The 27,878-nt window shown below is 38.3% G+C and overlaps 1 protein-coding gene across 6 annotated transcripts in view; it reads right to left on the bottom strand.

Moving 5' to 3' along the window:
* The window catches only part of LOC6046765 (phosphofurin acidic cluster sorting protein 2), a 54,212-nt gene that overhangs the window by 1,751 nt on the left and 24,583 nt on the right, over nucleotides 1-27,878 (bottom strand). For 5 of the 6 annotated variants that reach the window (XM_038249470.1, XM_038249461.1, XM_038249457.1 and 2 more), the window contains 9 exons: nucleotides 6,294-7,080; nucleotides 5,916-6,222; nucleotides 4,647-4,814; nucleotides 3,818-4,322; nucleotides 3,603-3,757; nucleotides 3,284-3,543; nucleotides 2,898-3,218; nucleotides 224-314; nucleotides 49-165 (listed from right to left, as the gene is read on the bottom strand). In XM_038249470.1, the coding sequence (XP_038105398.1) occupies nucleotides 49-165; nucleotides 224-314; nucleotides 2,898-3,218; nucleotides 3,284-3,543; nucleotides 3,603-3,757; nucleotides 3,818-4,322; nucleotides 4,647-4,814; nucleotides 5,916-6,222; nucleotides 6,294-7,080 (2,711 nt within the window). The remainder of the gene's footprint in view (nucleotides 1-48; nucleotides 166-223; nucleotides 315-2,897; nucleotides 3,219-3,283; nucleotides 3,544-3,602; nucleotides 3,758-3,817; nucleotides 4,323-4,646; nucleotides 4,815-5,915; nucleotides 6,223-6,293; nucleotides 7,081-27,878) is intronic. The other variant, XM_038249479.1, reaches the window with a different exon arrangement.

Below are 27,878 nucleotides of genomic sequence, written 5' to 3' on the forward strand. Positions count from 1 at the left end.
CATCTTTTAGTGCTCCACCCCGGGACAACAAACTATGAACGTTCGTACCTCGCAACGGAACCGGATGGGACTGCTTCGGCGAGCAGATCAGCCGAGCTACGCCCTCAACGCACTGCTCCTTCTCGGCATCGCGATCTTTCTCCTTCTTCTTGCCCAGCCTCATGACTGTGAATTAGAACAAAATTGTATCGAACGCTCCGAGTCTTACCGATCTCAAACTTACCACTCTTTTGCTTCTTTTCCTTGGTGGCGTAGCTCAAGGTCAGTCCGTTGGTGTATTCACCATTGCAGGGAGCCAGCGGTAATCTCCAAACCTAAAAAATATTATTATTGACATTGATTGCTAATCTTCAAACTGTCATTCTACGCAAAGTATCCCGGTTAGTTCTGTTTTCATTATGACCCCTTGTGAAACTTAGAACGGCTGTAAAAGCTTTCTACGTCAAAAAGGGGCAGGTAGTTCAATACATGCAGGGTTGTTACGGGAGAGTCGAAAAAAAATCCGCGCCAAATCCGCGCCGACCTAAAATCCGAAACCGCGCGAAATCCGCGCCATATAAAAAAATATCGCGCCCAACATTTAAGAAATTTTATTTTTAAATGAAGTAAAACTAATTCAGAAAGTATTTGATAAACAAAAAACTCGTTTTATGTTTAAAGACTCCAAAAGAATGAAAGCAATGAATCCATAAAAAAAAATACCTCAAGAGACGGTCAAGGCAAGGGCCATGAAAAAAAATCTTCAAAATAGAAAATAATATATTTAAAAACCTAAAAATTCAACATATAAAATATAAGCTTAAAAATAAATCAAAATCTAAAATTTTAATATGATAAAATTTAAAATTTCGAAAGTCTAAAAATTCAAAATCTATACCAATCTTGATTTTTTTTATACAGTTTATAATCCAAAATCTTCGCTAAAATTTCACTCCGAAAGAAATTTAATTTCCGATATATAAAATATTTTCTTCTCATAATTTCAAAATCTCTAACATAAAATATGACATCAAAAATTGTGACATTCAAGAATTTAAGAAATCAAGATTTTTTGAATTCAAGAATTACGAATTTAAAAATATAAACATTTAAGAATTTAAGAATTCAATAATTTAATAATTTAATAATTTAATAATTTGAGAATTTAAGAATTTAAAAATTTAAAAATTTAAGAATTAAAGAATTAAAGAATTAAAGAATTAAAGAATTAAAGAATTAAAGAATTAAAGAATTAAAGAATTAAAGAATTAAAGAATTAAAGAATTAAAGAATTAAAGAATTAAAGAATTAAAGATTTAAAGAATTAAAGAATTAAAGAATTAAAGAATTAAAGAATTAAAGAATTAAAGCATTAAAGAATTAAAGAATTAAAGAATTAAAGAATTAAAGAATTAAAGAATTAAAGAATTAAAGAATTAAAGAATTAAAGAATTAAAGAATTAAAGAATTAAAGAATTTAAGAATTTAAGAATTTAAGAATTTAAGAATTTCAGAATTTAAGAATTGAGGAATTTAAGAATTTAAGAATTTGAGAATTTAAGAATTTAAGAATTTAAGAATTCAAGAATTCAAGAATTTAAGAATTAAAGAATTTAAGAATTTAAGAATTTAAGAATTTAAGAATTTAAGAATTTAAGAATTTAAGAATTGAATCATTAAAAAGCTTAGGAATACTAAAATTATTTTAGATTTGAGAAATATTTTTTGTTGTTTTCTATATTGTTTTGAATTTGATATTTTCTAGATTTTAAATTTTAACTTTTTAATTTAGTTTTTTTTTTAATATTCAAATTTGTGATTACCCAAATTTTTGGTAATTTGAATTCAGATTTCTAAAATTTTGAATTTAGAAATTTCAGATTTTTTAAAATTACAATTTTAGAAATTTCGAAAAAAAATATATGTATTTTGATTTTTTTTTGTTTATAAAAACCATTAAAACAAAAAAAAGTTTAGAATTTTTGAATTTCGAAAGCTTTGAATTTGGAATGTTCTGATCTTTTTATTTTCGCCAAGAATGTTTAAATTTAGAAAAAAAAAATATTTCTAAACTCCATTTCAATTCCATATTTCTAAATTCCATCTAAAATTCGAAAGTGGAGGCCAGCTTCTGTTACGTCCAATCAAGCTCATATTTGGCGCCCACAAGAACAAGCCCCAATAATAGTTTTTGTTACACATTCTAATGTCTATATCTTCGGGAAAAGTTTGTAATATTTGATTTACAACACTAAAAATTTAATAAATCCACACTGGACATACTGGAAAAATAAATAAGGTTAAATATCATTACTCAAAACTCAAAAGCAGGAGATGTTAAGAAATGACAAGAAACATACAAAATAATTTCTACATAATCTTCATCTTCATTTTTCCACGTTTCGTACCAAGAAAATACAAACAAACATTTTCAGAAGAAAATTCAATTAATAAAAAATATGAAATTCTTGCACTCAAAGGAAAAAAACAAATTATCGTAATTCCTGATAATATTTTTCTTAATAACATGAAAGTAATTCTATATCTCTCAATTAATTTATTTATCAAAATTGCCATCCGCGCGAAATCCGCGCCTGAGCAAAATTAGCCAGCAAATCCGCGCCAGATCCGCGCTATCCGCGCGAAACGCGCCATCCGCGCGATCCGCGCCGTCCGTAACAACCCTGTACATGACCAAAATGAAAAAGAACATTTCAGAAACTTTGAATAAATAACGATGGCTGATTACAATTAGATTTATGATTCCAATCGAGCGATAAACCCTTTCAAGGAAACGGTCGGAATTACTTCAAAATATTAAAAATTTAAATTTTGCTATACGTAATAAAGGTAATAAAAGAACGCTCCCTTCCCCCCTGTACTTTGATTGGCACGATCACAACGATGTTGGTACGTACCTGCAGATGCCTGAAGGTGCTTTTAATACTGTTTTTGCCGGTCGGATCCTGACCCTTTCCCAGCGACTTTTCCTTCACATCCAGAATGGGCCTTGCCAGCGGCCAGTAGTCCACTTGTAGCTCGACCGATTCGTGCGTACCACTGCTCGATTGCTGCACCGCGGGGGCCGGGGTGAGCGGTGCCGGCGGAGACGCCCGACCACTCTGCGGAGGCGAGCTCGACAGAACGCGGTCCGAGCTCTGACCGGACCCGCCGAGAGCAAACGATTCTTCGAGATCTAGCGAAAGCTGCGGCCCCTCCTGGCAGCCTATCCTGACGTCCTGTTGGTTAGGTTGAGAAAAAATTATAAAATCGTTCTCGGAAGTTGGTCTACTCGGTTATTTACACTGATGAACGGTACGAAAATCTGACAGGAATCTTCGTCCCGATAGTTGACCATGGCTTCCGCAATCGGCACCTGGGTGCACGGACCGCTCGAGTGCAGATAGCGTTGTATCCGGCTGATGATTTCCGCCGATTCGTTCTTTGATTGTGCGCTTTCAAGGTTCGCTGCCCGATCGCAGATTTGCTGCCAGTTTTCCGTTCCAAACATACTCGAGTAGCTGGAGTCGACCACACTGAGATACCGTGCCACACCGCAGGAACCTACGAATAATGTTTGTTAGAAGTTTTGCCGAAAAGCTAACCTAGATTTGATTCATTACCTAGTGGTATAATGTAGAATCTGATATGATTAACCCAGTCCGGCGGTCGAATTCCCAGCAGCTCAACGTAATGACGCAGTACGGCACCTTGCAACCAATCTCCACCAACCAACAGAACCTTGACCGTAGTGGGTGGCTTGGCGGTCGAATTACAGCTGGAAAATAATTCAACGTAAAGCTCATCTTACCGCAGATTCGCAAACTAAGTTACTTACTATTTTTGAATCTTGTTCATCAGTGCCTGTGTGATTGCCTTCACCTCGGCCGTGTTATTCGGAGAGAACGTCGGCCGGAAGGTGTTTGATATGAGTGACACGAGCCTTGGGGTGAAGGAAGAACTGCTGGTGCCCTCGGGCGGACCCATGATGGTGACCACATCCGGCAGCAGCGATTCCTCCGTTGTGAACGTGCGCGATAGCTGCTCGAGCAGTGATTTGCGCGGTTCCACGTTCGTCGGAGACAAACACGTTTCCAGCGGGGAAGCCTTGGGCTGATCACCGCCCGTCGTCGAGAAGCTCAGCGATTGTTTCTGCTTTTTGGCACTGTTTGGAGTGCTGCTGCTGGTGCGAAATAGACGATTTTTCTTTTCGACTGCGGTTGGCTCCTTTTCTTTTGGCGGGCTGCCAGTGTTTTGCGGATCCGATGACAGCGCTTCCGGGTCCGTGTTGCCCGCACCACCTTCGTTTCCGGAGCTATCGTTTTTCCAGTCACCGGAGCGGTCTGACATTAAGAGGGGGGGCAAAACGTGTTGAACATTTTAATGTGTCTCGAAAAAATGACGCGATTTTTGTTGTCGGTTGGGAAACTCATGATGGAAACAGAATTAGAAAGTATAGTGAAAATGTTATCGCTAGACTACAGATTCAAACTTGGCATGGAAAAATCACAAACTATTTTCTAAAAAGGCGAAATGAGGTCAATGAGATAATAAAACACACAACAAAGTAAAATACTTAGAAACAGCAGACAGTGACAGTGAAAATGAAATGCGTGGGTTTTGTTTTTTTTTGTGTGTGTGAAAAAGTATAAAACAAAGCTACAAACCTTGGCTGTTACTCAGACTGTTATTGTAATTGCTAGTATGATTGTTATTACTGATATTGTTGTTGTTGATACTATTATTAAGATTATTGGCAATCGTAACGGAATTGCTTTTCTTTTCGGCGAGTGAGTCACGCTTCTCTAAAATGGTTTTCTTTTCTGGCATAAAATCTGTAAAAACGAAAGAAAATGAAAAAGAAAACAAACAGAACAAGCCATGCAACATTATCTATGATTGGTTGAATTAAATTATAAACATTGTCAATTGCTTATATATAATATATATATATAGGTAAACATCAGAACATTTATTTGAAAATTTCAATGGTCACGTTGAATTCTATGCTATTTGGTTGATGAGAGTTGAATTACGAATGCATTACTGACACTCAATTTCGTTGGAAAGAAGCGATTTTTGGAATTTTTAACGATTTTGTATGTTTTTAATGATAATTTGGTAATACAATAAGCATAAAGGCCAATTGGCATCTGAGAAGCTTAAGCTCTAGCATACAGTATCAGAGAAAACTAGTATCCAACATATGATTCTATGGGTAAATTTCAATTAAAGGGAGCAGTTTCAGGACAACATATTACACTGCATATTTTTTTAAATATTGATTTATTGAAAGAGAAATAAGCCATATTTTCATTACGGATTTAGGCCTTCCCATGGCATTGTAGCTCGGTGGTACATCGACTAGTGATAAAAATATAATTGAGGATCAACTCTTTAATAAAATTAATGTTGATATAAGATAACACTTGCATACTTATTAGCAACTAGCGATATACTTCCAAATAACTTATAATCAAAGTTTCGCTCACCGTTTTTTTTGTTTGTTTGTTGCAAATATAAATTTAAATTGTGCAAGCGAAAGGAAACGCATAATATTTAACCTGTAAATTTGTGCCTTCTTTTAGAAGATAAGCATGTTTGAAAGAGGAAGGAATGACCTGCGAATCACACAATTTTATTAGTTTTTCAGAGTTCTTACGCCGTACAATTTTAAAATCAAATCGTCATAATTTGAGTTAAGTAAATCAGAAAATCATCATGCTATTAAACCACTTTGAATGTTATTCACACGCAAGCACACATTCGAGTCAACACGCACACACACACAAAAATATGATGTTTCACTCTGCAACGTAAGATAAAATTCTATCTAATCAACACTTCGACGTGAGCATTACAATTAGTGTAACTCAATGTAACAGTTTGTTTGAAATAAATCAAAGTATCGCTACCTCCCCCTCTGTTCTACATACCTTTGCTACTTTTCTGCAGAGAGCTCAGCTGCACCGCCGACTGCTGGTGCTGCAGCGTCGGTTTGGAATTTTCGAAAAATGGCCTCAATGATGGCTTTGGCGTAGATCCAATCGACAAACTGTCCATGTCCTGCCCAGAGTCGTCTCCCTCGCCGCAGGACAGTGACTCGAGCTCCTGAAAGAGTGCGTCCAGATCGCGCTTGCCCCGCAGCCCCGAAGGTCCCCGCTCAGGAACGTCCCCCTCAAGCTCGTCGGGAACTTTGAACCGCTTCAGCAGCGAAATGATGCGTTGCTTAAAGTTTCGTTGCTGTCGGTCGGGAATAAAAGTTGAAGGTTAGTAACTTCAATATATTCACCTCAACGCTAGTAGCTACTTACACGACTCATCTTAGCGCGCGATCCTTTGTCCTTTCCCATGTTGTCGAAATCGCTGTCGCTGTCCACCTGGTTCGAGGGCAACAGATTCCCGTCGTCCCCTTCGCCGTCGTTGTCGCCTCGATCAAACTTTTTGTACGTGTCACGCTTTCCGGCGTAGTTCCGCTTGGCCGCATACCCCGAAAGTCCGTCGTCATTTTCGTCACCGGAGCTGAACTCTTGCTCTTCGTCCTCGTCGGAGTATTCGTTGACACGGTCCGTCACCAGCAGACTGTTGTTGTTCTTGTTGTCCTGATCCACCGGAATGGACGAGACCTGTGTGGCACGTAGCGTCGCGATGGTCAATCCCTGGCGACCCGCCTTCCCAGATCCGTTCAACTCGACGGTCATGTCCATGGACTTTTGCAGGACCGCATCCATCCGGATGACACCCTCGGCGAGTGTTTTGTATCCCAGAATGGTACGGGTCTTATACTTCTTCCGCCGTTGCAGCAGAATCAGCAGCCGGTTCCCGTCCCGCTTGATAAAGTGAGGATACTGTAGACTAAAGTGGAGATCGAGTTCTGTTTCCAGCAGCGGCGGCGAATTGAGCTGACCACTTTGGCCTATCACACCGGGGCCACCGAGGCTGCTGCTGCCGTACCCGGTGCTCAACGACTGGGGCACCGGAATCTCGTGTGAGCGAAGCGTTCGCTTGGAACTTTGCATTTTGACCGCCAGGGAGAGTGATGTGAGATCGGGCGGCAGTGGCGTGAGCAGCGAGAGACGCGTTATCGTCAGGGAACATAATCTGGGAAAGGGGAAAGAGAAAAGTTAAACTTGTTAGTACATTGAGAATAGAATATATTTGTTCCATCGGATGGGGAAGTAAAACGTCGGTCCAGACCTTGGTTTTTGTTAGGACATAAAGTTTTTTTTTCTGGTGTGGGAGTTGTCTCCCTGCTATACAGACAAACAACACACCAAACCAAGCCTGCTCCGGTGGCATCACCGGCGGCCCTTGGGCTCGCAATCCAAATGTCTTCAGTTCGAACTTTTTGGGGTGATGGTTCCTTGTAATTTTGCAGGTTTTTTTAGGTATTCAGTAAAAATTATCACAAATTACTTTATATATGGTAAAATACAGATTCTTAACTAATCAGATAACATGTATTAATTGTTAAATCGCAATCCTTCATTTTTCAGATCGATTTGAAATAAAGTCAATTGGGAAGAATTGGAACTACAGTCTGAATAGCAGCTTTTAAAGCATTTAAAAGCTTTAAATTAGGATATTGATGCACTAATTTAGTTGATCCGTATCTGCTCTAGCCGAAATAACTCAAACAAAAGTTGGAACTATTTTTTTAATACCGTCAGTGGGGGTGACATTGGGTCTGGGGTGAGATTGGGTCAAAGTGATTTTTTACGGATTTTACCATTTCTCAGGTTCTTCTGAATTCTGTTAAAAGGGTTGTGTAGGGGACATCTTAAGATGTATTCGCTGAAAAAATCTCGTTTCTAGAACAAATTCTATTATTTTGGCAGCTAAAAATTTAAAGTTGAGGTACGTTTTTGGCCAAAAATGACCACTCGAGAATGATACCTAGGCAAAAACGTTGTTATGGTTTCGTTTGAGCAACCTGCCAAAAATGTATGGAATTTCGTAATTTTTGTTTTCGTGGATCAAACTTACTTTTTGCCCAGGTATTCAAAAACGTAGGTTTTAAAGAAAACCTAGATGTTTGGGTATCAAAAGATCGGAAATTTTATGCCCTTTCCGATTCCACATAGGTTGACTTGTGAATCGTGGACCGGTTCGGATGCCGGCGGATTTTCCTACGACGTAATTCCGGGTTGGTACGAAATTCCAACGAAAAATCTATTCTATCGATACAAATACCCCCAAAACGGTGTTATACCCACTCCAAAATGTTTATTTAGCAATTCTATGGTAATATATTGACATTTAGTTGAATTAAAAGTTTGCAAAATTAAGTTTAGATAAGTTTTATATAGAATTTCCAGAGTTATATAAACTTTTATACTAAGTAGTTTGTAAACTTTATATTCAATCCAAATTCTTTTTTTAATCAGTCAAGGATGCCTATTTGGAGTTGGGAGACTGGATTTATGGTGATTTGTCAACAAATAACATTATTTATGTTAATTTTTCGAAAGGTGTACATACTTTTTTTGCACCTTTTTTATTTTCGTAATAGTATTTGTTATATAACTTTTTATAGAAATCATCTTTTCATGAGCTTTTTGTAGCAAAATGTTTGGCATGAGTTTCTGAACAAAACGTAGTACTAGGTTCCTGTCAAACTTTAAATTTTTTACATGTTTCATCACAAAATGTGCATAGTGCCCAAGGGGTGTAAATAATTTTTTTACATACTGTATATCAATAACCTCAATCTCTACACAATTCTAAAATTCTTTATCTATAGGCAAACTTTTTTTGGTATCGTTGAAGCAAATATCCAGAATATTAAAAAAAAATCAAGACTTTGAAAATCTAACTATTCATATTTTTGGGATTTTTTTTACTTCGGAGCAGTTCTCTGAGATTTCGGCCAATCGATTTTTTTGTATTTTTTGATCCGGTTTAAACTTTTTTGGTGCCTTTGGTATGCCCAAAAAAACCATTTTGCATCATTAGTTTGTCCATATAATGTTCGATACAAATTTGGCAGCTTTCCATACAAAAATGATAAATGAAAATTCGAAAATCTGTATCTTTTGAAGGATTTTTAGATCGATTTGGTGTCTTGGGCAAAGTTGTAGATATGGATAAGGACTACACTGAAAAAAAAAAATGATACAAGGTAAAAACAAATTTGGTGATTTTTAATTTTACTTTTTGTCACTAAAGCTTAATTTTCAAAAAAAAAAAACAATTTTTATTTTTTTTATTATCTGATATGTTTTAGAGGACAAAAAAAAAATTCCAGAACGGGCAAAAAATCTTTGAACGAGTTATGAATACTGATTTTTTTTCGAAAAATCGAAATACCGGTGAAAAAAAATTCAACTTCTTTTTTCGATGTAGAATCGAATTTGCAATCAAAAAGTACTTCAGTGAAATCTTGATAAAGTGCACCGTTTTAAAGTTATTGCCATTTTTCGGTAACTTTTTTGAAAATAGTCGCAGCTATTCATATTCTAAAATTAGTGCCCATGTTTAATCTTTGCATGACAATATCTCAGCAACTAAAGGTCGTATCAACTAAGTTCAAGAAAGAAACAAAAAAGAGAATTTTCTCAGCTGTGTTTTTTTTTGCAAATCAAGTTTTAGTGACAAAAAGTGAAATTTAAAATCACCAAAAATAAATTTACCGTGTATCATTTTTTCAGTGTAGTCCTTATCCATACCTACAACTTTGCCGAAGACACCAAATCTATCAAAAAATCCTACAAAAGATACAGATTTTTGAATTTTCATTTATGATTTTTGTATGGACAGCTGCCAAATTTGTATGGTAAATGAGTAATTCACTATCAACTCACACGAAATCGGGAAGTTGCCCTGACCCCTCTTCGTGCGATTTGCGTGAAACTTTGTCCTAAGGGGTAACTTTTGTCTCTGATCACGAATCCGAGGTCCGTTTTTTGATGTCTCGTGACGGAGGGACGGTACGACCCCTTTCATTTTTGAACATGCGAAAATAGAGGTGTTTTTCAATAATTTGTAGCCTGAAACGGTGATGAGTTAGAAATTTGGTGTCCAAGGGACTTTTATGTAAAATAGTGCGCTCGATTTGCTGGCGTACTCAGAATTCCGGAAAAACGTATTTTTCATCGAAAAAAACACCTAAAATTTGATCCTTTTAGGTTTTTTTTAACTTTGCCATTTTCCGTTACTCAAATGTGTAACAATGTTCTACAAAGCTGTAGAGCAGACAATTACAAAAAAATGATATATAAACATAAGGGATTTGCTTATAAACATCACGAGTTAGTTTTGAAAAAGTTACTTTATGCGTTTCTCTTTGTTTCATCATCCGTGTCTGTCGCAGGTGACCATGAACGGCCATGATCAACGACGGACCAACTTTTTCAAAACTTTTTTTTCGTAAAATCGTGATAACTTGTGATGTTTATAAGCAAACCTCTTATGTTTATATATAATATTTTTTTTAATTGTTTACAACTTTGTAGAACATTGTTACAATCTAAAAACTAACCCTGCAAAGTTGGAACAACCTTAAAATGAAAAAAATACCCTGCTGGGTCAATGTAGATTCGAAAAGTAAATTAAATTTCCCTTAAAATAACATGTTCCAAAATGTTTTACAGTTGAGTAACGGAAAATGACAGAGTTTTCAAAACTTTTTTAGTGTTTCGATGATAAATAAGTTTTTTCGGAATTTTGAGTACGCCATTTTACATAAAAGTTCCTTTGGCACCAAATTCTATCTCATCACCGTTTCAGGATGCAAATTATTGAAAACACCTTTTTTTCGGATTTGTGATCAGGGACAAAAGTTACCCCTTAGGACAAAGTTTCACGCAAATCGAAGAGGGGTCGGGGCAACTGCTGTGTGAGTTGGCGGAGAATTACCCAAATATTATGGACAAACTAATGATGCAAAATGGCTTCTTTGGGCATAACGAAGGCACCAAAAAAGTTTCAGCCGAATTGAAAAATACAAATATTAAAATTAAGAAAAAAAGAACCGATTTCGTAGAGAATTGCTCTTCTAGAAAGTTTTTAGACTTGCCAATCCAAGAAACTTTGTCGAAGAAACCAAAATTTCATCTCGCAATCTACGCCTTCTACGACCAAATTTATGGAAAGCATCTGAGCAAACCTTCAACAATCAGTTTTTTTTAACGTAGCAATTCAGGGTTAACTTTTAGAGAAACGTGATGTTCGAGGCACTTTCAGAGCTGTAAAAAACAAACAACAGGTCAATTTGGACTTAAGGTGAAATTCCAGTACCTCAAAAAAATGGCGGAAACGGCTGCCGTCGCTTGACCTTAATTTTCATCACTGATAATCATTTTTACCTTAGCTTATCCCGTTGAAAATATACGTTGTCGGAAAATCAGCTCTAGAATAAACACTTTATCACATACCTTGGCCATAAGTAAACTGGTGCTAAATAGGCTTATATTTTACCTAAACAAATTAATTTCTTTATGTTTAATCACTTATAACTCTCAAAAACTCCCTAAAATACCGAAGCACACAAAATTTTGCTGAAAGTTCTTCTTCTTCCACAATTCTGGCATTGTTCTTCAAATCTTCTTCATTGATCTGGGCACGACTCAATTTCCACTCATAATCTGAAGCAACATTGATGAATACCCTTCATAACACTTCAAACCTCCTTTTTTGGTCAAAACTTTCTGAAAAACTATCTTTGAATACTTTGAAACACTACTTTTTCCACAAACTGCTTTTTATTTGCAACCCGGACACTGGCAAAAAAATGGTATTCTTCTGAGCAGTTCTCTAGGATTTCGGTCATTCGATTTTTTTTGTATTTTTTAATCCGACTGAAACTTTTTTGGTGCCTTCGGTATGCCCAAAGAAGCCATTTTGCATCATTAGTTTGTCCATATAATTTTCCATACAAATTCGGCAGCTGTCCATACAAAAATGATGTATGAAAATTCAAAAATCTGTATCAATATTACGCCCTTTTAAAATGTTTGTCTTGATTTGAAAATTCCAAAAATATTTTTTTCGAAAAGATCGGAAAATTTCACAATTGTTTCATATATTAAGATTGAAAATCGGACCATTAGTTGCTGAGATATTGACGATAGAAAATGGTGGGTTGTTTGGGTGAAACTTAGAAAACATCAATTTTCCTGTTTTTAAACCTTTGCATTGCAATATCTCAGCAACTAAAGGTCGTATCAACATAGTCCGAATAAGCAAAATATAGAGAATTTTCTCAGCTTTTCAAAAATATTTTTTTCAAAACTGGGCAAACATGTGCACTAATTTAAAAAAATGAAAAACTGCGACTATTTTCAAAAAAGTCACTTAAATATGGCTATAACTTGAAAACGGTGCACTTTATCAAAATTTTAGTAAAGTACTTTTTGATTGCAAATTTGATTTTACATCGAAAAATGAAGTTGAAAAATTTTTACGACCAAAATTTCGATTTTTTGAAAAAATCAGTATTGATTAAAAAATTCATAACTCGGTCAGTGATTTTTTGCACAACCTGGAAATTTCTGAAAAGTTGGCATTTTATGTCTTCTAAAACATATCAAAAAATAAAAAAAATTAAAAATAGTGTTTTTTTGTAAATCAAGTTTTAGTGATAAAAAGTTAAATAAAAAATCACCAAATTTTTTTACCGTGTATTATTTTTCCAGTGTAGTCCGTATCCATACCTACAACTTTGCCGAAGACACCAAATCGATCAAAAATTCCTTCAAAAGATACAGATTTTTGAATTTTCATACATCATTTTTGTATGGACAGCTGCCGAATTTGTATGGAAAATTATATGGACAAACTAATGATGCAAAATGGCTTCTTTGGGCATACCGAAGGCACCAAAAAAGTTTCAGCCGGATTAAAAAATACAAAAATTAAAATTGAAGAAAAAAGACCGATTTCGTAGAGAATTGCTCTTCTTTGTTTATTCACACACAGCCTGTTTCATCATTCTATACGAACATTCAAAATAGGCTGACTAAATGCGCCCCGTTTAAATCAGTTTATTCTGATTTCAGACCATTCCAAAAGTTTATCATTGCCTGCAAAACTGTTGCCAGCAGCAGAAATCATGTAGGTTCAAATAAAAAAATAAATGCTATTTGTTTTCATTCAAACTATGCAAATAACAAAACAAAATATATTTATGATTGAAACCAAAATTTATACCGTAAAAAATGATCAAAAAGTGGTGAAAATTAGTTATTTTATACCCAATTCAATTTGGTTTTATTTATTCACCCCTCAAACAGGCAACACTGCCGCCGCAGCTGCTGTCATCTGCGTCAACTGTCATGTTGTCGCACCACCTCAAAGCAAACGATAAAATCAAAACAAAACAGCTGCAGCCACTAAACCAGAACGATTCATTTTTTTTTAGTTTTTCAAGTTAAATTTTTAGAAAATAACTGGTGAAAATAGGTAAGTTCGATTTGTTATTTCAACAATATGTTTTTCTAACAAAATTCAATAGTTCTAGGGCAAGTGTGGCTTGGGTTAGAATCTTCCGGAACAAGTATAAACCCCACTGCCGGCCGGCCAAATTGCTCCGATTTTGTGCCGTTTGGCGGCTTGCGCGGTTATACGGTACCAAGGAAGAGTTCTTTTCTTCATAATTCCGCGGACGGAAGAGAATCTCGTCGATCATCGAGCAGTAGTGCAGTACGGAAGAGGACTAGTTCTATCGCCGGGCACCCGGTTCTAAGTTCTAAGAGATAGAACATCCGCAGAGTTTCGGCCCTGCTGACCAACACAGTTGCATCATGTGCAAATTTGACATCTCGACAAAAAGAGTGTTTGTCGGCGGCGCCGTGTACACAGGGTGGCGCAGTTGACGTCCGCCAAGGAAAGTAGAAAGTGCACGGGAGTTTTGGCCATGATCAGGTATCAGGTAGACGGAACACACGTCCTGGAGGTTCTACCTCAGGAAACCATTCTGTGTTAAAATAAAGGTAGCCGCTCTGGAGTGCATCGAAGAATCGTTCCAGCTGGTGCCATCCTACGAGTGCGCGCTGCTCGCCCGCAACTAGCTCGGTAGGTCACGGAACAGACCCCGAAGGTTGAGAAGAAGACTGGCCGTGTCAAGCTCCGCTGCTTTGCTGGTTGAGTGTGGGTACGTGGAATTTGTGGCTTGAAGAGTAAACTTATGATAAGAAGAACTGAAGAAAGAAAATCAGATAAATTCTGAAGGATTTTGTAATTTTTCTAAAATAAGTACAATAAAGAACTAAGGTTATTATGATTATATAGATGGTCATTTTATATCTGAAATACGAAGTATTTTTCCCTAAAAAGCGTTTGATTGAATGAAAAAATATGAGAAATTCAGACTCCAAAAATGGGGAACATTTTATTTCAAGAATTGTCTACGAAAACCGGAAGCGGATTTCATTTGTTTTGTGTTCGTTGTTTTTTGCTAAACTTTTGTGAGCTTCCCTAGAACAAATATGCTTCATTGTATAAGCTGTTCTTACAAAAATGATAGAATAAAAAAAAAGTTTTCCAAAATACAGATTTCTATTACCAGCTGACAAAAATATAATGAAACTTTTACATACCAACCAAGGAAGCAAAGTAACTTTTTTTATCATAAAAGAGCAATTCTTAAGCAATGATGACGGAATACAAAAATCTCACGAAATTTAACTTTTTTGTGGAATGAATTTGAAAAATATTACTAAGTTTTGCCGTTGTATGTCTAATGCGACACAGCTAGTTGATTTCATCTTTTTGGAAAATATTTTGGTTTGACAGCAAACAAAACAAGTGGTTTTGTGTTTGAAGTGTGTTTATAAACGAAGCAAATGATTGATGATTTCAATGATTAATTTCGGGAAGAAGAAAATTAAGAAGAAGCCCAAGCCGATTCAGACCGATTTCACCTTAAGGGTCAAAAGTTACAGCCATTTTAAGGTAAAAAAGATGCAAATTTAAAACTTAAATATCTCTAAAAGGGCAGGTCAACTTTTAAGCGCCAGGTTGCATTCGAAAGAAGAGATCTAGCACGCCTCAAAAATCCCAGGGGTATTTTTATTAAAACTCGAGATATCTTCATTTGAAAATGAATAGTTATCAAGGGAAAAGTATATGGGACCACCCTAACGAAATTTAAAAAAAATACCAACTATATGTTTTTCCATGTAATTTTGCACGCTGAATCTAAATCTGCCCTCAGAACTGAGTCAAAGTGTAAAGAAAAGATTTTTGGTCATATTTTGGGTTTATGTGTAAAATTATCATAAAAACCCATAATATGACCTTAATACCTCCTTGAAAGTAAGGTTTTTTGTCAAAAGCAAGTCCAAGATATTCTACTTGAACCTTTCGTTCCATTTGGAATAAAAAGTACGCCTCTAACTCAAGCGTAACACATTGCTCGCTCGAATAATTCGACCTGAAAAAACACCGATGAAATTGAATCATGTTGGCACCGTTCTTGTCAAACTTTGCCGTAGTTATGTTCTCTGGTCACCACCTCCGGTAATCATTGTTCTCTTCCAGGTCATGCTCGCAGCTCGGACCAATGCCGGCCGCCTTCGCACCAATCCATGCTTTTCTATTTGTGTTAGGTAAAGCAAACGGAAACGGGGTAGCGAAAAAAAAACTCTGGCCATTTCATTTTCCGCAAGCATTTGAAAAAATTTGCATAATCACAAGCTCATTATATCGCGCTGCTTTCGGCTCCTTTTCTGCTCCCGTCCCGGGAATGCGGAAATTTCTTGCGCTGGGGGAGGAAAAACGAATCACCGGTTGTCAGATATTCCCTTTCCGCCAGAATCAACAATTCAATGGCTTTATAAGGAACTACTTGATGCATTGTATGATAATCATGAATTTCGTTTTCTTGAAAATCTTGAATCTTATTTCATCAAGGGCGACGTACTTCGCAATTCGCAATTCGCAATTTTCAGTGTAAGAACGGGCCTTGACCGATCTTATGCACTAGGTTCCCGACGAACACGCACTGCCCTTACACCTACATCTCACCCTTGCTCTGAGTCAGTACGAGCAGCACGCTAGAACACGCTTTGAGTGTTCGTGCCAGGCATGCACACCTTCTTTTCCGGTTACGCATTTTAACTCGGCCGGGGGTGGTACATTACGTAGGGTTTGATGTAAGTATAAGCGCCTAACCATTTAAAGTGTGCCTATCAACTTTCATTAAAGCAAAAACTATTTTAGTTTTATTTTGAATTCAAAAACTAATTGTTATTTACTGTGTTTTGTTTTCTCCTGAAATCTTCCCTATTGTTGAGTCGTGTTTATCTGTTGCTTTTTCTTTTGTCGCGGTGTTTTGTTACAATTTTTGGTCCTAAGCATTTTATAAAAGTTTTTCAAAAGTACAATAGTAATATTTGTGTTAATTCTTTGATCATTCCAAAAATTAAGTAAGGGCTCGAACCTCATTTGTTTGAAGAAAAGGGTGAAGATTGAAAACATTGGACAGTGAAAGAAATATACTATGTAAAGAATCAATAATGAAAGAAAGATAGTAATTTATGAAGCAGATAAAGAAATTAACAACAGTTAATAAATAGAGGTAACAAACAAGGTTGGATAGTATTGAGGGCAATTCACAGGGAAGATGAGAAATTATTCAAATAGATAAATAAAGAAAAGGCACATGATAAACAAAATTGATATCGTTGCCAAATTAAGGGAAAGCAGACAGTTTGTTACAGCAGCATCAATTGGTAAAATAGAGTGGAAAAGCGTTGAGAAATAAGAGAATCAAATGAGTAAAATCGAAATCAAATGGAGGATAGTAAACAGAAGCCGCGTTAGAAAATCAGTGAAACAAAATAAACAGAAAATAGGTGGTAGCTGCAATGAAAAGAAGAGAAACCCCGTTCTGCGATGCTCAGGTACATCCACAGCAGTTGACTCAACATACTGCGAATCAAAACAATACCGTCTACAATCACAAATTACTTCCCTGTCCCACATTGGCGCGCCCCTTTCTTTTAGCCGTCTCGATTCTGACCCACGGCGGTCAAAGGTTTACGAGCCGTTTCCACAGGCCACCAGCTAGGTCATCATGAAAACCAAGCCAACGTGGAGGTAAGAAAATAGGACACTTGCAAGGAACCAGAGCTATACTGTCTTGATCAAGACTGATCTAACAGGACTACGGACGTAGTCAGTGACGCTCCTTCCAGGATGTTCCTCGCCTGAGCGTCAACTGAAGAGGTATCATCAGCATCATTCGCACTTGGCCTGCTATTTCATCAAGGGCGACGTACTTTGAATTAAAACGTGATTTTTTTCAATTCAATTCAATTCGGTTTTATTAGTGAATAATCATGTAACAATCAGTTCATTCGTAGTACATAACAGAGTTTTGGAGTTCCTTTCAGCTGTGTGTTAAATCTCAATCCTCAATTTGGCACGATTATTGCTTATCACTTAGAGATTACCAAGAGTAAGAAAAAATTTAGAAAAAACTTACTGAAATTGCAAAGGAAAGGGGATAGAAATAGAAAAAGCTTAAACTAAATCACAGTTTTTTTTATCTATTGTAGATGTGCTTAATCATTAGCTCCCCGAGGGCCAGAAATTGCTCCGCCTTGTTACGGCAGGTCCGAAACCGCGTCATCATCTCACCCGCTAGAGCAAAGAACTCCGGCAAGGTGAAGAGATCTTCTCCGGTAACTTCTTGCTGGGCCGCATCGCCGCTACCGGCAGCGACCACGCTGGCGAACGATCGCCCCCATCCAGGAGGGAACGCTGGGTTGTCCGCTGGAACCGTACGCTGTCCAGCTGCAGGAACGGTAGAGCTCGTATTCCGCTGAGAAGGGTGGGATGCTGCTGCTTTCTTCTTCCTCTTTTCCTGCTCCTCGAGGTAGGCCTTGCGCGCGACGCATCCGCGGTAATTACCGGTATGGTTGCCGTCACAGTTGGCGCACTTAATGCGCGCCTTGGTTTGCTCTGCCTTGTCCCCCAAGTCCGCCTTGCACGGCAGTGCACACTTCTCCGAGAGGTGTGTTTCACCGCACTTCACGCAGCGGGGCGGGAGGTTGCAGTTCCGCGAGCCGTGGCCGAACTTCTGGCAACGGTGGCATTGTGCTACGTCCATTGGGTTTTGGAGTAAAACCGCCAGTTTACCAAAAACCGTCCAACGCCTTAGTCCGACGCAGGTCTTGGATTTTGACGGTGCCGCGGTCGAAGTACAACAGGTACAGAGTGTGCGTACCTGTGACTGTTGTCTTGCGCGAGAGCACTTTTATCTCCCGTGGCGTTATTCCGGCACCCGAGAGGTGTCCCTTCAGGTCGGCGATTGGGCGGTCTTGGTAGCCCTGCAGGACTACCTTAACAGCGGTCTTCTCAACTGGATCGAATGTGTAGAACTTGAAGTTGCTACGCTTCAGTTCTTTCACCACCAGATCGAAATTCTTTTTGGTGAAAGTAATCACTTGAACTTTCGATTTGCCAATTTTCAGACTATATTGGAGGCCTTCCAGCAACTCGTCAACATCGTCCGCCAACGTATCCAAAACAAAAATTGGAGGTGGTCGCCGTTCCTTCGGAGAATTAACTTTTTTTGTCGTACTACCTTTTTTGCGTGCACGTCCATCGTCGTCGTCGTCATCGGTAGTGCTGCTACCGTCGGTGTTGTTGTTGTTGGCTTCCTCGTCACTCAGTCTCGCGAACTTGTTACTGGTGGGAATGTTGGCGGATGTTGATGCGCCACCGGTCGACAGATTGCCGGAAGTACCTGAGCGGAGTCTGCTTCTTATAGGGCTGCGATCCTGGACACGATAATTAGCGTGTAATAACTCCGGATTGAATCCATCAGCGCACACGGTCCCCTGCGCGATGGCGGACGACGCGGCGGCGTTGGTTTGTTTACCTTTTTGCACTCGGCCGGTAGACGAACTTCGCGGGTTTTTCGAGGCCGCACTCGAACTGCCACGGCCACGGCCGGCCTTCGGCATGCTGGTGAAGCAAACTCGCGGGTAATCACGGTCGATTGCGGCGGAAAATTCGAAAAAACTTTTAGAGCTCTGAGCACTTCACTGCTGCTTGCTCTGGAGGATACACGCAGAATGAAAACGTGATTTTTCTTGAGTGAACTTGGGGACTTATCTCAGACCAATTTCCTCGAACATTTTTTTTTGTTGGTTTAAGTTTCACAAAACGTGTCTGCAATAATGTCTGGTTTATTTTTCTCAGATATAATTTATGCAGGGCAATGCTCTGCTTCTGTTGCTTTTCTACTCCTTTGCTATCCTGTTCGTTTACTAATAAAAACAGGATATGTTTAGACACGTCTCGTTCATTTTTAGCTTCTTTCTTAGCCAATATCGATTCAACCTTTAGATACCTTACCATCGATGGCAATACCGAGATCTAGCAAATCAACGTAGTTCTAATCTACCTAGTCGCTTCAATTTCAAAAAGATATCACGAGCACAGTTGCGTTCATGCACCTTTACGATTGGATTTTACTTTTCTTGACCGTGACATTTAAAGTGAATATGCGCGCCGACTGACGGACTGACAAACCGACTGTCGATGAGGTTTCATTTTCTGAACATATCCTCACCGAACCGTGACGTGCGCGTGTCGAGCCCCTTTATAAATTTATACACACACACACACACAAATTTGTGCGGCGAGCCGGTAGCAGCACACGTGTGAACGGGTGTTTGTTTGGCTTTTTTTTTCGCCGGCCCGATTGCGTAAAATACGAAAACTTCGTTGAATAATTGATGAGCCCCGGTCGCATCGTTTGGGATGCCAGTTAAGTTCAGCAGCGGGTTCACATTCCTTGGACCAAAACCAAAGGTTTGTATGAGGTTGAGCACTCGAATCATTTTTTGCACAGCTAATTTGAACCCTTACATCTCGAGATGTGGATATTTTAGCTCAGGATAACAACTGCACCAATGTAATTGTTAAAGTTACGTAATAAATGAAATGAAATAAAATCATGTAGCAAACCTCAAAACTCTCTCGCGCGGTCAGTTCACACGTGAACAGAACCATCGGAACATGTGTTGCATAGCGGGCGGGCGTGCGTGCTCACAAACGACGACCTGTTCCTTGAACTTCACTTTGCCTTCAAATTATACCCACTTCACTACAGAGAGACACACCTTAAGAACGAAACGGGAGCAACGACGTCGTATACTCTGCACACTGACTGCCTTGTCTTTGACACTGAGTGATGGGTCTAATATTAGAATAGAATGTAAACAGATTCCCACGCACACACACACACACAAACATAGAGATGACTGTGGCTGCTGTGAACAACAATTGGAGCCAAACACTTTGTCAAGGGCACCGATACGGAGACGGAACGAGACGTGTTCTGTTCATTAAGGTGTTTTTCTGCTGGATTGCTGACTTTTAAAGTAGAGCCAACGATGGATGGGTGGGTTTTCGAGCATGTAGTAAACGTAATCGTATACTGGAGTCTGTCATTCAAAGTCTGCAAACGAACTTTGTTTTATATCCACAATTAAAAATTCATCTTTCATTACGTACAGCTAATTAAACTAATGGTGCATTTCCAAGTGGCGAAGAAACGGCAGTTTGCGCCGTTTTGCAACACCTTGTACCATCAAACAAAAGTAATTTTTAGAATGAGGTCTAGCGACACGATTTTTTGTTGGGGCACCAAACAGAAAATTAGTACACATCAGCTGCACTCGATTGCATAAAAAGTTGCAATTCTCAGAGATTTTTTTTTTAACTTTTGGCCAATTTCTTGAGCGTCCAATGTTTCGTCCCGCGAATGACCCAGTGGTTGTTAAAGTTCCCCTAATACAATCAACAACAACTACATGCATGTTCTGAACTTTTTGGCATCAATGGTTTGAACATTGCCTTGGCGTTCTCGATTGCGAGATTCCTACTCGAAACTAAGTGTCCGAAGGCTTGTTTGTTGAGGCAATTGCAAACCTCTTCTTACACCTTAGCTTCCATCCACCCCGGGATTCGAACTGACGACCTTTGGATTGTGAGTCCAACTGCCTACCAGCGACTCCACCGAGGCAGGACCCAAGGAGACGACTCCTACACCTGGCCTGAGCTGTCGACCTAACCCTTTAGGTTAGACCGGGGCCAACATTTACTTCCCCATCCGACGGAAGGCGTGATCAGACTATTCTCGTCTCGAAAAATGCCACCGGGACCGTCTGGGATCGAACCCAAGCCGACTGGGTGAGAGGCAACCACGCTTACCCCTACACCACGGGCCCGGTCATCTAATTATTTATTTTATAGTCTGAAGTATTCAACACTGTGAAAGCTGTTGCTTATTTGTTGGACAACAGAACACTAAATAAATATATATTTTTCACTGGTCACAAACATAAGTTAAAAATGAATTTTATGGTTGTGGGAAATGGAATCATTCTACTTCTATAGATACAAAAAAAAACTTAGATTATCTCTAATTTATTGTACGATACTGCACATAAAATTTTAAAAAATATACATTTTTCTCAAGCTGATTTTTTTTACGGGCGTCAAGCCATGAATTGACACACTTATTCGCACTTATTGTCCGTTTTACGGGTTGTTGTTACCCCGGGAAATTGAACGCTCCACCATAATTTTATCAAAACAATTGTGCACGATGACAAAATCAAAATGACACGCCATTCAAATTGTTGGAAAAGGAGGAACATTTTTGTTATTTTTCTAAAATTTATTAGGATATACATTTTTAAAGCAGTTACATTTTTTGTTTTGGATATAAATTTTAGCTTATTATGTTACTTTGTATGTAATCCTGTGCACAGTTGTGAGAGTGCATAATTGACAAAGAAAACACGTGGTCATTGAATGGTATTCGGAGTGAAAAGTGATTTTTTTGTGTGGCCTTGAAAGTTGGGCCTTCAGGCGTGTGGTGCTCATGGAGGAGATCGGTGGGCGAATCGTCGCGCGAGAGTCCGCGAGAAAGCAGTGGAAGTTTCTTGAATTTATTGATAGAAGGCTTCGCGTTGTCGTGTATTTGTTGAATTTCTGTAGTTGAGCCAGTTCACAGTGGATCCTCTCCGAACAAAGGTGTGACAAAATTAAAAAAATGTCAGATATTCTATCAAATATGTCATATTACGGTGATTTTCGGAAGCTGAAATCAAAAAATACATTTAATTATTTATTTTTATAAAATCTAAGTGCATTAGGGTGGTTCATAAATTAATATTTTTTCAATATTTTTTTAATTGCTGAAATTGTATTTTTTTATATCAATAGTAGCTTGGAATTGTGATTTTGTGTGTGTGTAAATCTTAACAAAAAATGTAAAATGTTAGGGTGGTACCATATCACAATGATCCATAACCGAAATTTTGTTAAACAAAATTCGCAGATACCACCCTTTTAAATAACAGCTTTGTTATCTTCCGAAAAGTTGATCAGGGTCAGTTCAGTAGTAACGTTAGGGTGGTCCAGTTAATAGGGTGTTCCAAAATTTGGGTATTTGAGGAAAAGTGTTATTTGGCTTCTATGAGATTATTATAACATTTTAATTTTAGTAGTATCTGTAGTTTAGGTAGAAAAAGATCAGAAGAAACTTCTAGAGTTTTTTAAAGGTGAAACAATATAAATTAAAGCACCTTTGAAAAAACTCTAGGTTTGTGTTGAGGCCAACGAAAATTTGATTTCAAGTTTTTATCTCCTTCCCCTTTCGAATATTCTACCTACAAAATTAATAAATCATTAACTTTGCAGTAGAGTTATTAATTAAAATAATTTATGATACATTCTAATTTATAAAGTTGAGAATAAAGTTTTCAATTTTATTTTTTTTATTTCCCATCTTTCCTCTTGTCTTCATCCACGACTAGAGCCAAGGTCTGCTCTGCTTTTTATGTACTAAGCTACACATAAAAACAGGTAAGGTAAAACCTTGATATAACATACAAAGTGATTTTAACTGATCGCCAAGTATGGGAATCAGGAGGTCCAAGCCTACCTCCGGGAGCAATCATATTCTACACGGATGGATCAAAAATGGGTAATAAAACAGGAGCGGGGATCACGGGGCCAGGACTAAGTATTTCGGCTCCTATGGGACGCTGGACTACTGTATTTTTGGCCGAGATCTATGCTATTTTAGAATGTGCATCAGCATGTCTGAAGAGAAACTATAGGTATTCTACAATCTGTATTTTCTCTGATAGTCAAGCTGCTTTGAATGCTTTGAATTCTTCCAAATGCCAATCTAGATTGGTTTGGGAGTGTGTAATTCTTCTGAAAAAACTGGGTAATAAAAATCGAGTATTCTTGTACTGGGTTCCAGGCCACTGCGGGGTTGAAGGGAATGAAAAGGCCGATTTGCTTGCCAGGAAAGGCTCAGATGACCTTTTTGTTGGTCCGGAGCCATTCTGTGGAGTGTCGAAATGCGTTCTGAAAATGGAAATTACAAAATGGGAAAATTCCATGATACAACAGAATTGGATTGCCTCGCATTCTGCAAAGCAATCTAAGTTGTTTATCACCCCTAGCAAACAGAAAACGTCGCGAATACTTGGTCTGAATAAACGGTCACTAAACATATACATTGGATTAATTACAGGACATTGCCCATCACGGTATCACTTGAAAAAGCTAACGCGAAGTCAAACTGATATCTGTAGGCTCTGTGACTGTGAAGTGGAAACTTCAAGGCACTTACTGTGTGAGTGTGGTGCACTGATTGCAAAAAGAATTAAATTTTTCAATAAAGGGATTTTAACTCCCTCAGAAATTTATTCAGAAAATCCCACTTCGGTTGTTGACTTCATTCTCGAAGCAATGCCAAACTGGGGTATATCGCATCCTCAGTCAGTGGCGGTCACCCTAAATGGTGACTTGTCACCCTGAAAATATGCGACAGTAATTAGGGGTACACTACAATAGATCAACTAAATGGTCGCAGTAGTCTTAAATCCCACAAAAAAAAAAAAAAAAAAAAAAAAGGTAAAAACTGGTCTTAGGAAGACTTTTTGGAACAGTTGAAAAAAAATCTTGCATGGTTAGGATTCCCACAAGAAAATCAGGGGTGACATTATGTCTGGGGGTGAGATTGGGTCATACAAATTTTAGCAATTTTGTATGACTGTATCTCACCCACCAGACCCAATGTCACCCTGATGACGGTATTCATTAAAATGCAATTGCTCATTAACTATGTTCCAATTATTCTCCACGCAGATACACATCGTAGCTTGTATGCTATCTTGTGACACGTCCTATCTTTTTCAGCAGACGGGTCACAAGATAGCACAGAAGCACGTGTGAAATTGAACGATAGAAAGTATTTTCACCGTTGAAGTTTTCAGTCATTCCAACAGGAATATTTAACCAAGTCATAAAAAAGACGAAGGAGAGTGGGGGGGGGGGGGGGGGTGGTAATCTTGGTGCACTAAGAAATCCTAAATCAATTATTATTTTAGTACATTTGTTGAATTCTTGAAAATGAAGAAAAATCATAAGGCGATTGCAATATCTGACTTTTTGATCCGATTCGTGAATAGAGTAGAGTAGTTCCACTTTGACTTTTTTTTTGAAATAACAAATTTTGATCTTTCGAGCAAGTATGAGCAAAATTTGCTATACACAGTCTAAAAGTACATTATATTTCATGACAGAAACTGCATACGAGGCTTTTGTCACACCCGTACAAAATTGTTCCTGAAGAGTTGAAATTCGAAAAAATCTTGAAAATAGTTAATGCTTTCTTTCGTTTGAATAGCTTAAAAGGGGGGAGGGGTCAATCAAAGTTCTAAGAACAGTACAAGTAACAACTTTTTAATACCTTTCGAATGCAGCTAAAAGAATCAAATTTGGTTTAAAATTGACTAAGTTATGCAAGTTTTAAGAAAAAATATTTTTTGCGAATTTTGAAGTTCCAGCTACTAGAAATAACAAAAATGTCTGCACTCTCAAAGCCGCCAAAAATTCAAATTCCATCCAATCTTGCTCAAAATTTGGGAAAGTGTTTTTGAAGGTATGAGAAAAAATAGAAAAATACTAAAACTACTGAAATTTAACTTTCATTTTTTGATTTTGTCACACCTGGATCCACTGTGCGGTTGTTCGCGGTCCGGACTGGACAAATCCGTACTGAAGTTTGTTGCAAAGAAATCGTGCGCGAAGAATTTAATGAAATCGATTGAAACAGTTCAGTGTATCAGCACTATTTGAGGTTTACATGATAATGAATAATACGTTACTTAAAATTTCATTTCGTTTTGAAAGCCCTTCCCATAGCATCGTTGCTCGGATGGCACACCGACGACGGTAAAAAATAGCAAAAACTAAATAAAAAGTGTCTCGAGAGCAGCATCCCATTGTTTGCCTTGAGAATATTTTTTCAATCCTGTAAAAACACTAAATTTTATAAATTTTAAACGGGAACAGTCTCGACAGCAGCTTCCGATAGTCTGCCTTGGGAATAAAATTAACCAACCTTTAACCCCGCTTATGCCAACGGTCGTTTCGCTTGCTTAGAGCGACTCCCAGACCTTTACCTTGTACAACTACCAACTCCACGCGATGCTTATGCAGCCTTGTTGTTAAAATTCGATCAAATTTGGTCAAACGGTCAGTTTGATCGAGTTCCACAATAGGGTTGGGAAAAAGAGCCTGCGGTTTCGCTACCTTTTTCTAAGTAAGTTTTGCATCAACACTTCCCGTGCTCCTAATCCTTATTCCTGTCCCGGTGTATGGTGGAGATGGGAGCGGCCGGCAATGGATGGCTTTCATGGTGCTGCCTGTCCTGTACGGGTAGAATTGGTTTTAATTCCTTTTAATCAATTTCTATGACAAAGTCCAGTCATTGATTGGAAGGCACGCCGCCGGTTTAGTTCGTTTAAGTTATTGTTTTAATTTCATTCCAATCGATTACGTGGTTTCTTGTTTTCTTTTCGTTTATATTCGTTGATCGTAATATTTTTTTTCCAACTGGCAGTGTTTGTATTAACTCATTAAACTATCAATTATATGAAGAGTTAATCGTCTTTTATATACTATTTTTGAAATTTGCTCGCGTTATCTAAATTGTACAAACAGTAAAAATATACTGATAAGTCCAGCCCATAGTACTACTGCTTGGTTGGCACGCGTTCGATTAAAACACCTTTTAAATAATCATTTTTTATCTTTCCGTAGCCGGCTGCCTAAGATCCTGAAAAATTGTGTTACGTGACGCAAATTTTTCATACAATAATTCATAAAAATTTGCAAAAATACCTTGCGTTACGCGTTGCAGGAGGGGTAGGGGGATCGCTCATCTGATACGATTTGTTACGAAGGGGGGAGGGGGGGGGGGGGGGGAGTGGTGTAAAAAATCCCAAATAATTTTGTTTTACGTAATAAAATAACGCTCCCTTAATCACATTTTTATTTTTGGATTATCCATTTTTATTTTGAATATCCAATACTCTTCGAGGGAACTACAAAAAACGTACCATGGATTTTGAACACTTTGTTCGTGGTTCCTAATTTCATGAACGGGTGTTAACGATTTTGGGAACTCTTTTTTCTCCGTGTACACAGTTTTAGAGAGGTTATTGTAGCAACACTTTAAAAGTTATTTCGGAAGAAGAAAAAAAAATACTTCCAGTTCCAAAAAGTTGAAGTCAATGGTGATCTTGAGTTATCTTAACTTAAGTGTATCCAGATAAGCCAGATGTGGTTTATTTGGTTTAATCAATTATTGAACAATAATTTGCAGAACTTTTTCGTTTATTTTGACAAAGAACTTTGTCCTAAGGGCTCTATTCTGGTGAGGTGTCAATCCAGAAAAACGAAAAATGTCGCGCGTTACGAAAATGTTGCATGCTTGGTACTGCGGAAGGGGTCTGCAACGAATGAAATGTGGCAACAATGGTGCAGCATTCTCGCGTGACAGTTCCAAGAAAGCAGGAGACGAGGCAAAATTTGCACCATGTTGCCACATTTCATGCTAACTATATAAGCTAACAGATAGCCTCTGAACAATTTTAGTTTTATTCGAAAATCCGTCAGAGACGAATCGACGGTGGTAATTTTATTGCTCACACACACATGCACACATTGAAAGACACAGGTTGTGCACCAACTTGGGAGGAATTCTGTTCTAACGAAGATTGTTAGATCGGTCACTCGAAAACCAGAATGATTTAAGGAAACGGGGTTGGGACCAAACTGGTAGGATATTGGCCACACCCGGAGTGGCCATGGCCCTGAGGGAAGGTTCTACCGGGGGGACATTTATCGAACCATTCGACTTGGGGCAATATGGGTATCAAAATTCATGGTTTTTGATACTGGTAGTGGAAATGGCCATTTTGACAGGATTGGCCACACCCGGAGTGGCCAGTGTCATGGGGAATGTTCTTCCGGGAGGACATTTACGGAACCATATAAATTGGGGCAATATGGGTATCAAAATTCATGGTTTTTGATACTGGTAGTGAAAATGGCCATTTTGACAGGATTGGCCACACCCGGAGTGGCCATGGCCCTGAGGGAAGGTTCTACCGGGGGGACATTTATCGAACCATTCGACTTGGGGCAATATGGGTATCAAAATTCATGGTTTTTGATACTGTTAGTGAAAATGGCAATTTTGACAGGATTGGCCACACCCGGAGTGGCCATGGCCCTGAGGGAAGGTTCTACCGGGGGGACATTTATCGAACCATTCGACTTGGGGCAATATGGGTATCAAAATTCATGGTTTTTGATACTGGTAGTGGAAATGGCCATTTTGACAGGATTGGCCACACCCGGAGTGGCCAGTGTCATGGGGAATGTTCTTCCGGGAGGACATTTACGGAACCATATAAATTGGGGCAATATGGGTATCAAAATTCATGGTTTTTGATACTGGTAGTGAAAATGGCCATTTTGACAGGATTGGCCACACCCGGAGTGGCCATGGCCCTGAGGGAAGGTTCTACCGGGGGGACATTTATCGAACCATTCGACTTGGG

The sequence above is a fragment of the Culex quinquefasciatus genome, chromosome 1, assembly GCF_015732765.1.
Source record: "Culex quinquefasciatus strain JHB chromosome 1, VPISU_Cqui_1.0_pri_paternal, whole genome shotgun sequence".
Lineage (NCBI taxonomy): Eukaryota > Metazoa > Arthropoda > Insecta > Diptera > Culicidae > Culex > Culex quinquefasciatus.